The 14,229-nt window shown below is 52.7% G+C and overlaps 3 protein-coding genes across 4 annotated transcripts in view; all 3 read right to left on the minus strand.

Annotated features, from left to right (window-relative positions):
* LOC102991235 (keratin, type II microfibrillar, component 7C-like) overlaps positions 1 to 3,728 on the minus strand; it is a 20,530-nt gene extending 16,802 nt beyond the window's left edge. Inside the window, exons 1-5 of the mRNA XM_028491504.2 lie at positions 3,025 to 3,728; positions 2,107 to 2,292; positions 1,824 to 1,846; positions 962 to 1,022; positions 90 to 185 (exon numbers count right to left, since the gene is read on the minus strand). Coding sequence (XP_028347305.1) covers positions 90 to 185; positions 962 to 1,022; positions 1,824 to 1,846; positions 2,107 to 2,292; positions 3,025 to 3,393 — 735 coding nt within the window. The 5' untranslated portion in view covers positions 3,394 to 3,728. The remainder of the gene's footprint in view (positions 1 to 89; positions 186 to 961; positions 1,023 to 1,823; positions 1,847 to 2,106; positions 2,293 to 3,024) is intronic.
* A 972-nt stretch (positions 3,729 to 4,700) lies between these two features.
* Positions 4,701 to 6,002, minus strand: LOC114486492 (keratin, type II cuticular Hb1-like). Its single transcript, XM_055085628.1, is given in 2 exon segments — positions 4,701 to 4,913; positions 5,646 to 6,002. Coding segments are annotated over 2 exon segments (570 nt in total).
* Positions 6,003 to 6,110: 108 nt separating this feature from the next.
* The window catches only part of LOC102990668 (keratin, type II cytoskeletal 7), a 31,101-nt gene continuing 22,982 nt past the window's right edge, over positions 6,111 to 14,229 (minus strand). Inside the window, exon 8 of one of the 2 annotated variants that reach the window (XM_055085621.1) lies at positions 6,111 to 6,243. In XM_055085621.1, coding sequence (XP_054941596.1) covers positions 6,201 to 6,243 — 43 coding nt within the window. In that variant the 3' untranslated portion in view covers positions 6,111 to 6,200. Of the gene's footprint in view, positions 6,244 to 7,820; positions 8,594 to 14,229 lie in introns of those variants that run through there. The other variant, XM_055085622.1, reaches the window with a different exon arrangement.

Raw genomic sequence — 14,229 nt, forward strand, 5'->3', positions numbered from 1 at the left:
GCCCCACCCCCGGTCCCACTCCGATCCCAGACCAACGCCCTCTCTTCCAGGCCAGCTGCTGGTTTTCTGCCTGGACCACAACCCCTCACCTCCTCATACAGTCGCCGCAGGAAGTCGATCTCCTGAATCAGGGCCTCTGAGTTGGCCTCCAGGTCTGACTTGCAGAGGTAGGCGCAGTCCACATCCTGGGAAGGTGGGGAGTCTTTGAGTTCAGAGGACCTCTGGTGATCGCCACCCCCAAATCCCTCTCTCTCTTCACCCGTTACACGGAGGTGAGGGGGAAAGGGTTCCCAGTGCTCCTATCCCCGGCCCATCTCCATAGCCTCTGCCCTTCCCCAGAGGCACCTCACGCCCTCCTCCCCTTCTAAGAACAAACCCCTCGTGCCTTGCAGATGGGTCACCAGCCTTTCACTCCTCCCACCCGAGACCTCCTACCACCCAGCTCTCCTTCTTACCCTCCCCTGTACCAGGAAGCCTGCCAGACAGGCTCCCTCACTCAGCCACCTTGACACTTCCCTGTCCCCCAGCAGTCCTCCAAGACTCCACCTGGCCTCTCCTGGCTCTGCTCCATCCTCCCCCAGATCCTGAGACTGTGCCCCTCTTCTTAATCAGACTTCCTGCAGCACTAGACAGGACACCGTCCCTCACCAGAGAGACTGAAGCTGCCATGCCTCCATGGGACCCCAGCCACAGACCATCACCTCTGAAGCAGCACAGAACATCCAGAGGTCAACTCAGCCATCCCCCTGCTTCAGGGCAGGGTGCTAGTGGATATTCCAAGGTTATTGCCCTTCTCAAAGCCCAACATGTGCCTTTCATGACCTACTCTCTGGGGATTTCCCATCCTGACTTGACAAGGTCACTGCACCCCGCACTGAGGTTGAGACCATGGGTCTCCCCAACAAGAGCCTGTCATTCTGAGATCCCTCGTGTCTCTGCTTCCCGATCCCACGTTACTCACCTCCTTCAGAGCCACAAACTCATTCTCCGCTGTCGCTCTCAGAGCGACTTCCGCCTCGTACCTGAGGCAGAAGAGGGCAGAAAGGGATGTCATGGCAGGGCAGGTGTCCCCAGAACCCCCTCCACTTCATACCAGTGAAGGAGGCAATGTTAGGGACCTGCCAACAAGCCCGCCCCCTGGCAGCCCTGCTGGGGTCCTCTGTGGTTGGATTTGGGGTGTGTTTGTGATTCTCTCTCCAATTTGAATTGAGGGCTCCAGGGGGCTACTCTTCTGGGACCTCACAGCCCTGTTCCCAAAGCTGCTCTGAGGTCACGTCTGGAGGAGAATAAGGACTCAGCAGCAGCCCCATGCTAGGAGTGGTCAGCAGCACGTGTGGGGCACTGCAGCCTCCGCTCTCCTGGGTGTCCATCCTAGCTCAGCTGTGGGAGGGCCTATGAGTCCCAGGGGCCCCCAGCACTCCGCACCCTAGACGGTGGGACACCAGCAGCCCCAGGGCCTGGCAGCTCTGAGCGACGCTGGCACTCATATCACATCCAGGTGCTACAGGTGGGAGCCTGAGAGGCGGGAGGAGATGGCTTGGGAGACTGCAGAAGCCCCCCCCCCACAGACCGCAGGGCGCAGCTGCTGGGTGATCAGGCTCCAAGAAGTGAAGTCTGAAGGAGCAGAGAGAGACCTCCTGGGGAATCACGGCCCTACTCTCAGGCGTCTGATCCGTGACTGCCTGATGTGAAGATCCTGCTGCACACCCTCCACCTGCCCTGCAAGGTCCCTGGCCCTTCTCGGAAGTGCTTCTCCAGTCTCATCCAATAGGCTTTAACTCAAGTCCATTCCTGTGCCCAGCATCATCCCTGACCGCACTCACTTCTCCTTGTAGCCCTCCAGCACCTCCTGCACGTGGCTGAGCTCCGAGGCCAGCCTCCCGCTGTCGGCTCCACACGCTCAGCCTCCTGCCTCAGCGTCTGGATGTAGCACTGGAACAGGGGCTCCAAGTTGCTCTCGCAGCACTGGCGGTTCTGGTAGAACTGCAGCTTGGTCTCCAGCAGCTTGTTCTGCTGCTCCAGGAAGCGCACCTGCCGCCCAGGGTGGGAGGACGGGTCAGATGGCTCCCCACTGCCCCAAAGCCTACCTGGGGCCTGGGGGAGCACCTCCTGCACGTGGCTGAGCTCCGAGGCCAGCCTCCCGCTGTCGGCCTCCACACGCTCGGCCTCCCGCCTCAGCGCCTGGATGTAGCGCTGGAACAGGGGCTCCAGGTTGCTCTCGCAGCACTGGCGGTTCTGGTAGAACTGCAGCTTGGTCTCCAGCAGCTTGTTCTGCTGCTCCAGGAAGCGCACCTGCCGCCCAGGGTGGGAGGACGGGTCAGATGGCTCCCCACTGCCCCAAAGCCTACCTGGGGCCTGGGGGGATGGGGGAGCGCGCTGATTGCTTTAAGGTAAACTCCCAAACCAGGAGCTCAGCGGAGATTACACAGAGGGCGCTGTGGGAGACGAGGCAACTTCTGGACTTCGGGATTGGGATCTATGTTTGGATTTTCCAACTTAGGGGCGAGAGCAAGGGGCTGGGAAAGATCAGTCCCTGCTCAGGTGAACTGAGTTATCCTGTCGTGCTGAGCCTAGGTGGCATGTGGTCAGGAGCCAAGTAGAGGTCTTTTTGCCTCTGACTCCCCCATCAGTGCCCAGCCTGAATTGAGCATGGGTGGGTTCAGGAAAGGTGTGATCAAGGACACCCCCCCAAAGGCTGACCTGTGGTCCTCTTCCTGTATCTTTTGTGCATTTCTTGTTTGCATGTATGGCCTTCTTCGTCTGCCATGCGGTTCCAAACCTTGTCCTTGTCTGTCTATGGGGACCCTGCCCGTCTGGACAGAGGTTGTATATAATAACAATTGCCTAATCAGGAGCCCCTGCTCTAGTCTCATCTCTCTGATCTTTCTGTGCCCTGGATATGTGCCCATCTCCTCCATTAGACTGGGATCTCATGGGCACCACATCTCTCCTGCCCCCCGACTACCCCTTCAGTGCCTGCCCAGGAAGGGAAGGTTCAGGAAGGGTGTGATCAAGGACACCCACCTTGTCGATGAAGGCAGCAAACCTGTCGTTGAGACACTTGATCTGCTCCTTCTCCTCATGCTTCACACACTGCGCGTTGGGGTCGATCTCCAGGTTGAGGGGCGCGAGGAGGCTCTCGTTGACCGACACGGTGGTGATGCAGGGCGGGCTGGGGCCGCACACGCCGCCAGAGCGGTACCCGAAGCTGCGGCCGCGGGAGCCGGCGCGGAAGTCCCCGCAGAGGCTGCGGCTGCCGAAGCCCCCGGTGAGGCCGCGGTAGCAGGAGATGCCGCGGTAGGGGGCGGCCGTGATGCAGCAGCGGACGGGCCGGGGCCCGCAGGCTGAGACGCAGCTGAAGGCGCGGCCGCCGAATCCTGATCCGCAGGTCATGATGCTTCTTTGGGGCACGGGATGCTCTGAGGAGGAAGACGGCCTGATGGAGGGCACAGTGGACGAAGGTGTTTACTTCTTGGACATCGTTGGACCTTTTATATATGTGGGGAGCCTGACGCATCCACGGGTTACGAGCATTTAGACGTTTTTATAGGCTTGGGCTGTTTAGCTGCTGTTGCTTCTTCCTTAATGTGCTTAATTGGAGGCCAGATGCGACCAGATGTTTCTAGCCTTTACCCTAAAATACACAATTGTTGACTTCAAATCGCCAGCTGACCTCCCCCACCCACCGCCAACCTCCCTATACACAGCTGGCAAAGCTCAGGGTTTGGAGGATGGGGGGGCAGTGACTCAGGTTGGAATGGAGGGCGGGGAGAGGCGGGGCTGCGGCTCCTCCTGTCCCGCCCCATTTGATGAAATCATGCCGCTGTCCGTGGTGTCCCGGAACGCTGGGGAAGTGTGAGATCAGCAGAAGGTGTGGAACTTGAGGCGCGCTTGGTGATTTCCCTCACACTGACGGCCTCTTTCTGCACCACCAAAGCCCCACACTTACACAGTCTCTCACTTAATCATACACACAAGCACACCTGCTCCCAAATCCCTCACCTACACCCATCAACGTATTCTCTCTTACACACACACACACACACACACATTTGGGGTGTGTTTGTGATTCTCTCTCCAATTTGAATTGAGGGCTCCAGGGGGCTACTCTTCTGGGACCTCACAGCCCTGTTCCCAAAGCTGCTCTGAGGTCACGTCTGGAGGAGAATAAGGACTCAGCAGCAGCCCCATGCTAGGAGTGGTCAGCAGCACGTGTGGGGCACTGCAGCCTCCGCTCTCCTGGGTGTCCATCCTAGCTCAGCTGTGGGAGGGCCTATGAGTCCCAGGGGCCCCCAGCACTCCGCACCCTAGACGGTGGGACACCAGCAGCCCCAGGGCCTGGCAGCTCTGAGCGACGCTGGCACTCATATCACATCCAGGTGCTACAGGTGGGAGCCTGAGAGGCGGGAGGAGATGGCTTGGGAGACTGCAGAAGCCCCCCCCCAACAGGCCGCAGGGCGCAGCTGCTGGGTGATCAGGCTCCAAGAAGTGAAGTCTGAAGGAGCAGAGAGAGACCTCCTGGGGAATCACGGCCCTACTCTCAGGCGTCTGATCCGTGACTGCCTGATGTGAAGATCCTGCTGCACACCCTCCACCTGCCCTGCAAGGTCCCTGGCCCTTCTCGGAAGTGCTTCTCCAGTCTCATCCAATAGGCTTTAACTCAAGTCCATTCCTGTGCCCAGCATCATCCCTGACCGCACTCACTTCTCCTTGTAGCCCTCCAGCACCTCCTGCACGTGGCTGAGCTCCGAGGCCAGCCTCCCGCTGTCGGCCTCCACACGCTCGGCCTCCCGCCTCAGCGCCTGGATGTAGCGCTGGAACAGGGGCTCCAGGTTGCTCTCGCAGCACTGGCGGTTCTGGTAGAACTGCAGCTTGGTCTCCAGCAGCTTGTTCTGCTGCTCCAGGAAGCGCACCTGCCGCCCAGGGTGGGAGGACGGGTCAGATGGCTCCCCACTGCCCCAAAGCCTACCTGGGGCCTGGGGGGATGGGGGAGCGCGCTGATTGCTTTAAGGTAAACTCCCAAACCAGGAGCTCAGCGGAGATTACACAGAGGGCGCTGTGGGAGACGAGGCAACTTCTGGACTTCGGGATTGGGATCTATGTTTGGATTTTCCAACTTAGGGGCGAGAGCAAGGGGCTGGGAAAGATCAGTCCCTGCTCAGGTGAACTGAGTTATCCTGTCGTGCTGAGCCTAGGTGGCATGTGGTCAGGAGCCAAGTAGAGGTCTTTTTGCCTCTGACTCCCCCATCAGTGCCCAGCCTGAATTGAGCATGGGTGGGTTCAGGAAAGGTGTGATCAAGGACACCCCCCCAAAGGCTGACCTGTGGTCCTCTTCCTGTATCTTTTGTGCATTTCTTGTTTGCATGTATGGCCTTCTTCGTCTGCCATGCGGTTCCAAACCTTGTCCTTGTCTGTCTATGGGGACCCTGCCCGTCTGGACAGAGGTTGTATATAATAACAATTGCCTAATCAGGAGCCCCTGCTCTAGACTCATCTCTCTGATCTTTCTGTGCCCTGGATATGTGCCCATCTCCTCCATTAGACTGGGATCTCATGGGCACCACATCTCTCCTGCCCCCCGACTACCCCTTCAGTGCCTACCCAGGAAGGGAAGGTTCAGGAAGGGTGTGATCAAGGACACCCACCTTGTCGATGAAGGCAGCAAACCTGTCGTTGAGACACTTGATCTGCTCCTTCTCCTCATGCTTCACACACTGCGCGTTGGGGTTGAGGGGCGCGAGGAGGCTCTCGTTGACCGACACGGTGGTGATGCAGGGCGGGCTGGGGCCGCACACGCCGCCAGAGCGGTACCCGAAGCTGCGGCCGCGGGAGCCGGCGCGGAAGTCCCCTCAGAGGCTGCGGCTGCCGAAGCCCCCGGTGAGGCCGCGGTAGCAGGAGATGCCGCGGTAGGGGGCGGCCGTGATGCAGCAGCGGACGGGCCGGGGCCCGCAGGCTGAGACGCAGCTGAAGGCGCGGCCGCCGAATCCTGATCCGCAGGTCATGATGCTTCTTTGGGGCACGGGATGCTCTGAGGAGGAAGACGGCCTGATGGAGGGCACAGTGGACGAAGGTGTTTACTTCTTGGACATCGTTGGACCTTTTATATATGTGGGGAGCCTGACGCATCCACGGGTTACGAGCATTTAGACGTTTTTATAGGCTTGGGCTGTTTAGCTGCTGTTGCTTCTTCCTTAATGTGCTTAATTGGAGGCCAGATGCGACCAGATGTTTCTAGCCTTTACCCTAAAATACACAATTGTTGACTTCAAATCGCCAGCTGACCTCCCCCACCCACCGCCAACCTCCCTATACACAGCTGGCAAAGCTCAGGGTTTGGAGGATGGGGGGGCAGTGACTCAGGTTGGAATGGAGGGCGGGGAGAGGCGGGGCTGCGGCTCCTCCTGTCCCGCCCCATTTGATGAAATCATGCCGCTGTCCGTGGTGTCCCGGAACGCTGGGGAAGTGTGAGATCAGCAGAAGGTGTGGAACTTGAGGCGCGCTTGGTGATTTCCCTCACACTGACGGCCTCTTTCTGCACCACCAAAGCCCCACACTTACACAGTCTCTCACTTAATCATACACACAAGCACACCTGCTCCCAAATCCCTCACCTACACCCATCAACGTATTCTCTCTTACACACACACACACACACACACGTACACACTGTGCACTCACATGCTGGCCTTCCCATCCACAATCTCACACATACTCACACGTGCTCACATACACACTTGCCTACCTTCACTTGCACACAGACCAGTCCCTAGGCCACTTATTAGACCTTCTTTGTCAACGTATGCTGAGAGAAGCCAATCCCTCCCTCAGAGCCTTCCATGAGGCCTAAGGGGGCACACACGGGCTCAATGGCCTCAGGAATGCCCAGCCATTTCCAGCAAGGCCCCAACCAAGGAGAGCCTGTCTAGAGTTCACCTCCAGTCTCCATGTTTTCTCCAGGGCCCAGAAGGACTGGAGTAGACACAGCTGTTATAAATCTTTATAGCATTTGGCTCAGAATACCAGAGAATCATTCTAGATAGAGACATATAAGGAGAGCATCCAGCCCCCTGCCATCACGCCCAGCCGCTCCGCGGCACGCGGGATCCCCCCAGGCCGGGGCGCGAACCCGGCTCCCCTGCATCGGCAGGTGGACGCGCAACCACTGCGCCACCAGGGAAGCCCCACAACCAGCATTTTAATGAGACAGATTAGGACAAAATCAAGTTGAGCAGAATATAGTAGAAAATATTAGAGTGTAACATTTGTAGTAAAAGTAACATTTCAGGATCTTTTGTTTCAACAGCATGTGATATGTATGTATGTGTGTACTTAGTCATTATGCAAAGTTACTTCTTAATCCAATTGAAACTAAAAAGTTTAAGTACATGGTCTATCAGTTAAGAACACAGACCCAGATTCCAAACTGCCTAGTTTCAAAGTCCAGCTCTGCCACTTTCTAGCTGTGTAACCTCAGGCAATTACTTAACCTCTCCGTATCTCATTTCATGATTTGTAAAATAGGGATAACAGTACCCACCTCATAAAGTTTATATGAGGATTAAAAGAATTAATCAGTGTCAAGCACTTAGAACAGAGCCTGACACACTCTAAGTATGTAATCTTATTAGTGGTCGGGATCGGTGCTGCTGCTGTAGTTATGGTGGCAGGTTGGATGCGGAGACAGAGATACGTGTTATTGTTGCTGTTGCTGTGGCTGTATCAGCAGGTTTGATGGAATATACCTACCCACATTCCTAAACCACCTATGTAAAATTCCCACTGATGGTGCCTATCTGAAAGGACTAACAGAAGGATTAAATTTAAAAATACATGGACAATGCTTAACTCAACACCTGGCACATAGCAAGTGCTCAATAAATGTTATCAACTATTATTCTACCATGGAGGCTCAGTTCAAGGGGCAGGGAGGACTCGAGACCTTTGACCATCGTCACTTCCTTTATCCTGGAAAAGAACCCAAAATCGAACATCCATCCTCAAGCCCAGCTGCCCCAGGGAAGGCCCAATGAGAATCTCTCCTCTTAGGCAAAGGGAAAATGTCACCAATCCTTGGGCAACCACACTACTGAATGAAAAGAAAAGCTTGGACAGTCCAAAAAGTCTGTTCTCTGTAGTAACTGATAAATTTGTATGTCTTATTTGGCCTTATTGGAAGTCCTCAGCCATAAATCAATGACGTGCTCATTCATCTTGCTTTTTTGCCTGATTCTGAAAACTCCTGATTGGTCAGTAGCCCAGGGATACCATGGGGGTGAGAGTGGGGGATTTGCCATTGATAATCCATCCAAGAATAATGGAATTCCAAAGAGAGCAAGAGAAGTCAGGCTTTCACTGCGACTGGAAAGATAGAAGTTGGATTTGAGGAAAGACTTGCCAGAGTAGGTCAAGTAGTCATGGTTTCCTAAGGAGCTTGCATTATGTCTCCCATTTAGGGAAGCTTTATGTAAAAGAGAAACACTGTTTATTCTGGAGTGGCTATCATGTTCGTGGAGACAGGGCGAACCGAAAGACCTTCATATCTGGAGATCACAGCCTCTTCTTTTAGCCAAGTAGATCTTGTTTCAAGGGTTGCCTGGAAAGAAGGGGTAAATCAGGTGGTTTTAACATTGAGAAGTTCTTGTTCAAGACTCCCTTCAGTCCATCCTGCTCCTCTGGAGGATGTTATAAGGCAGATTCCCCAAAATGGATGATGGGTTAAACAAGATAACATCTTGTTGTGGGATTCAGGGATTCTGCGATTGATGTGTCCCTGCAATATGCTGAACCCTGTCTTAATTTTGGAGGGAGGGAGGAAAACTCTAAGAAGAGGAAGGAGACATGGCTTCTGGAGCTCCTGATCTGATGAGGAAGACAGACCCAGAAGTTCAGAAGTTCATGTGAAAGTCCAGAAGTCTAAAGAGGGCTGGTTTTTAGCTCTACCATCAGATGCTCAGGGACACAATGCCTACTGATACTGCCCATTCTGAGGCAATGTGCAATACAGCTGGTCTGATGAGAAAGGCAAGAAAGGCTCCCTGGAAAGGGTGAGGACAGGCTTCAGTAAGGCAGCAGGAGGGACAGTGTTGGTAAAAAGATGTACACGGAGATACTTCAGAGAGTGGACGCTAGGGGCACCTGAGGGTCCTTGCAGAAGAGGAAGGTATCATGAGATGCTGTGACAGTAGAGAGCCAGTTGAGACAGAGACCTCAGAAGCAGGGCCCATGCCATTCTTCTCCACGGCTAGAGGCTGGGAGCAGCCTGTGGACTCTACATCTGGAAGATACCAAAACTGCACTCTAGGCTTGCAGGTATCCAAGAGGTCGTGCCAGAGCTCTGCCTCCTCACCAAGACAGCCTGAGACAGTGGCCAGTTATCCATGAGAACTCACCAGAGGAGGGAGGGCCAAAGGCCATACTGGAGAGTCTGGCAGAGGATGAAGCCTGACGCAGGAGCTCCACCCTTGGTGAGGTCCGTTCCCACTAACCAGGCTGAGCCCCTGCACCTCCCCCAGCCCACGTCTCTGCCCCATGAGGGTTCATTTCTTTAGAGCTGGAGATGAGGTTGCCCACCCCTTCAGGTAGGTCTACACCTTGTCCTCAGTGCTGTGCCCCTTCCCCCATCAACCTCCTCCTCCTCTGCTCTTCCACCCCTGGAGTGTCTCCCCACCATTCTCCCATGGGTCTTCTCCCTCTTTTCCTCCACTGTCCTCCACTTCCCTCCTCTCCTCTCTGTCTCCCTCAATCTCCCCTCCCTCCCATTCTCCTCACTCCCCAGCCAGTCTCCATCCTTCTTCCAAGTGGCCCTGGAGAGTAATAGTCTAACACCAAGCATCTTCTTCCTCCTTTTATCTAGAAATCTACCTTCCATCCACTTCTCTCTTTCTTTCCCCAACCCTACCTCATCTCTACTCTGACCCGTGGCATTCAGAATTTTTGCCTTTGTTGGTTGCTTTTCCCTACCACCCCATCATCACTCAGGTCAAGGACTCAGGTAAAGAACACATCCACTCACTGCGTCTTTCCTTCAGGCCCCAGCCAGGATCTCTCCCCACCCCATCCCTAGCCCCAGGAATGGCTGCCCTCTGGTCTGCTTCATCTGGTCCCCACCGCATCTTACCAAAAAGCTTTGCATAATTAACCATCAAGGTTTGATGGCTCCATTACTCAGCACTTAATATGTAGCTGATATTCATTTCATTCACTCAAGAAATATTTATTGAGCACCTACTATGTGCCAAGCCCTTGGAATATAGCCATGAACCAAACACTTGTACCCATTGGTGTGTTGCAGGGTTTGCATTTTTGTTCATGATCTAGGTATATGTTCAGCTTTTCTCTTAGAACTGGAAGCTCACATCAAATAAGGGTGAGTTCATCCTCTGGCCCTGAACCCTGAGAGCACACTGAAGGACCCTGAAGAGGTACTGGAGGGAGGGATTAGCGAGTGTGTATGAATGTGTCCTATACAAACACCATCTACCATGTGATACTTTAGTGATGACAGAGGGTGGATGGGTAGGAGTGCAGTGGGATAAACTCACCCCTTCCACTGGGATCAGACACACCAGGCTCTGAGTGCCAGCTCTGCCTCTAACTACACAACCTGAGCAATCTCTTAACCCTCTAGGCCTCAGTGTCCTCATCTGTAAAACTAGAATAATAACACCTGCCTCAGAGGGTAATTGTAAAAATTAAATGCATAAACGAAAGTTGGGCAATCAGTATAGTATCTACTATGAAGTAAGATGAACATCAAAAGATGTTATAAGTTTGGAAGAATATTCATAAAATAGTTTTCTACACTAAGCATATGCTACCTGAATAATTTTTTAAAAAAATAACCGCATACCCTAGAAAAACTCTTACACAAATACACCAGAAGACATGGAAAAGCAAGTTCATGGCAGCTCTGTTCATAATACAAACTCTGGGGACAGCCATGAGGCTACCAGGGTGGAAAGATGAATAAACTGTGACATATTCATACAAAGAGTACAGTCCACAGTGAAAATGAACACAATACAGCTACGGGAAGCAACATTGAACAATGGAATACACACAATATGATTCCATTTATATGAAGTTCAAAAACTGGAAAACTAAATCATATGTGGTTTAGGGATGCATTCCTTGGTCCTTAAACTGTAAAGAAAAGCAAGGGAATGATTCAACACAAAATCCCAGAGAGGGGGCTTCCCTGGTGGCCCAGTGGTTGCGCGTCCGCCTGCCGATGCAGGGGAACCGGGTTCGCGCCCCGGTCTGGGAGGATCCCACGTGCCGCGGAGCGGCTGGGCCCGTGAGCCATGGCCGCTGGGCCTGCGCGTCCGGAGCCTGTGCTCCGCAGCGGGAGAGGCCACAACAGAGGGAGGCCCGCATACCACCAAAAAAAAAAAAAAAAAAAAAAAAAAAATTCCCAGAGAGGAGCCATCCCTGGGTCAGGAAGGAAGGGGGTACACTGAGAATGAGGCTCAGAGGAAGCACCTAAGTTATACATATGTTCTATTTCTTCCTACAGGTGGTAGGCACGCCACCTATACTTTCTTTTTTGGGGGTGGTATATTTCACCATAAAAGCAATTTTAACTCCCATGAAGCTCCCATTGCCAGAGCCAAGACCACGGAGTGGTCATTCGGCCAACTCTTCCCCCCTCCCCTCTTGCCTTCCCCCACCGCAAGCTTTTTTACTCCAAGAAAAACTACAGATTGAATGTCTTTTTAGGTCTTCAAAATGAGCAGCCATTAATAGTACCTGAAGATAAATGAAATGTTGTCACATCTGAATTTTTTTTAATATCTTGTTTTAAATTGCTTGCTGCTCCTTTCAAATTGCTTAGCAAAGACCAGCCATTAGTAATTAGCTCATGTTTATGCGTGTCATTTTTATAGGGAGTTATACTGGTAGAAAAGGCAAAGCGTGTGTGAGCTGCACCCTGACTCACAGGGCTTCTCCTCAGGACACCCGGCCAGCTGGCTGGCTGGGAGCACCACAGCTCCCTTGTGGGCAGTGCCCAGAGTGGCGGATGAGGGCATAAAGGGCCTCAGAAGAGCTGGCCCAGCTCCCCAAACACATAAAGTATCAGGAGCCACGCCCTCCTCTGGGATGGCAAGATGGCTGACACAGTCCGTGACCCCATGTCAGTCCTGTCACAAGCCCCACTCCTGAATGTTTTGCACGGACACACTATTCTCTTTTCCCACCAACTCCCCCCCCCCCCACCCGCTCCTGCCCTAAGCTGATTTGCCTGCCTTTGCCCCTAAGACACAGCAGCTATGGGGGTAGGGTGGGGGGGAGGGGGAAGACAGCCAGCTGCGGCGTTTCACTTCTCTTTTCTTCCCTTCCATTTAATGCAAACCCCCGTACTTTATGGTATCATTTTTCTAGACCTGCTCTATTGGAATGGGGTGCTTCACGGGTACCTAGAACACAGTATAACCTATCTAGGTACTTACAATATACCAAAAGTAAACAAATAACTAAAACTGCTGTTCTCCATCCCCTTCCTTCAGTTCGCAGCCACGCGGTCCTGCAGATCTCCACCCCGCGCCCCAGCCTCTCGTTGCCCTGTGCCACATACATGCCCATTGGCCCTCCTGGTTCCAACCATTCCAGCCTCCTCTGACTCTGCCCACCTTCCTTAGACTGACTCCCCACAATCCTATATCCACAGATATCCTCTCTCTAACAACTTCTCCATCCTCTTGAAAGTTTGCAGGGAATAGGAAATCCAGGGGTTGCCATAGCCTATAGGTGAGAAGGCATTGCATCTCCTGAGCTTCACTACTTAATAGATGGGAGACTGGAGCCTACCCGGCTCTTTGGTGGGGCCAATGGCAGACTCTGGGAAGGCTCACGCCAAGGAGTACTTCCCAGAACTTCTGCTGCCAGTGTCCTTGTTCCCACGGTGAGCCACAGCCACCCCCCGCCTCTGCAGAAGACCCTCCAACACTAGCAGGAGTTGTATCCTTTTGATGTGATTCGATTTGGGGTGGTCCGGGAAGATCCCACATGCCGCAGAGCAACTAAGCCCGTGCGCCGCAACTACTGAGCCTGCTCTCTAGAGCCAGCGAGCCACAACTATTGAGTCTGTGTGCCACAACGACTGAAGCCCCCGTGCCTAGAGCCCGTGCTCCGCAACAAGAGAAGCCATCGCAATGAGAAGCCCGCACACCGCAACGAAGAGTAGCCCCCACCAGCTGCAACTAGAGAAAGCCCACGCACAGCAACGAGGACCCAACGCAGCCAAAAATAGATAAATAAATAAATAGATAAATATATTTTTTTAAAAAAACAGAAGCAATATTGTAACAAATTCAATATCGACTTTAAAAATGGTCCACGTAAAAAAAATCTTAAGAAAAAAATAGATGGGAGACTTTGGTTGAGTTATTTAACCTCTCTGAGCCTCAGTTTCCTCATCTGTAAAATGGAGATAATGATACATACTTCATATGGTTGATGTGAGAATTAGAGATCATTTATGGCATATAATGATGGTCACATAGTAGGTGGCCAATAAAAAGAAAATAGGACCTATGTTGCCCTATGGAGTTCTTTCTAATTGTAAAGGGGAAAATGTACTCAAGCGATCCGATTTAGCATCACCAGTAACAGGACAACCTGACATTTTGTGCTTCCTGGGGTGATACAGTAAGAGCTATAAAGCATCAGTTATGACGTATTCTGCCCAAAAATGTTTCAGTTAAACCCAGTCAAGCCTCCAGACCAGCACTATCTAATAGAAGCTGGTGTGATGGTGGAACTGTTCTGTAGCTGTGCTGTTCAATAAGGTAGCCAGTAGTCATGTGTGGCATGTAATTGAGGGACTAGATTTTGAATTTATTTAATTTTAACTAATTTAAACAACCACATGTGTCTATTGGCTACCATATTGAACAGCCTAGCTCAAGAGTTAATTTTCAGTGTACAGAAAATACAAGAGAAGGAGCCATAAGTTAAATCAAGAAAACCTATTTTTAAAAAATATTAGGACAATTGGGAAATTTTAATATGGTATGGATAGTAAGTGATTCTTTGGAATTATCGTTCTTTTTCTTGCATGTGAAAATGGTACTGTCCTGATTCTTTTTGTTGTTGTTGCTGTTGTTTTTTGTGGTACGCGGGCCTCTCACTGTTGTGGCCTCTCCCGTTGCGGACGGAGCACAGGCTCCGGACGCGCAGGCTCAGCGGCCATGGCTCACGGGCCCAGCCGCTCCGCGGCATGTGGGATCC

Source organism: Physeter macrocephalus, chromosome 6 (assembly GCF_002837175.3).
Source record: "Physeter macrocephalus isolate SW-GA chromosome 6, ASM283717v5, whole genome shotgun sequence".
In the NCBI taxonomy this organism is placed as follows: Eukaryota; Metazoa; Chordata; class Mammalia; order Artiodactyla; family Physeteridae; genus Physeter; species Physeter macrocephalus.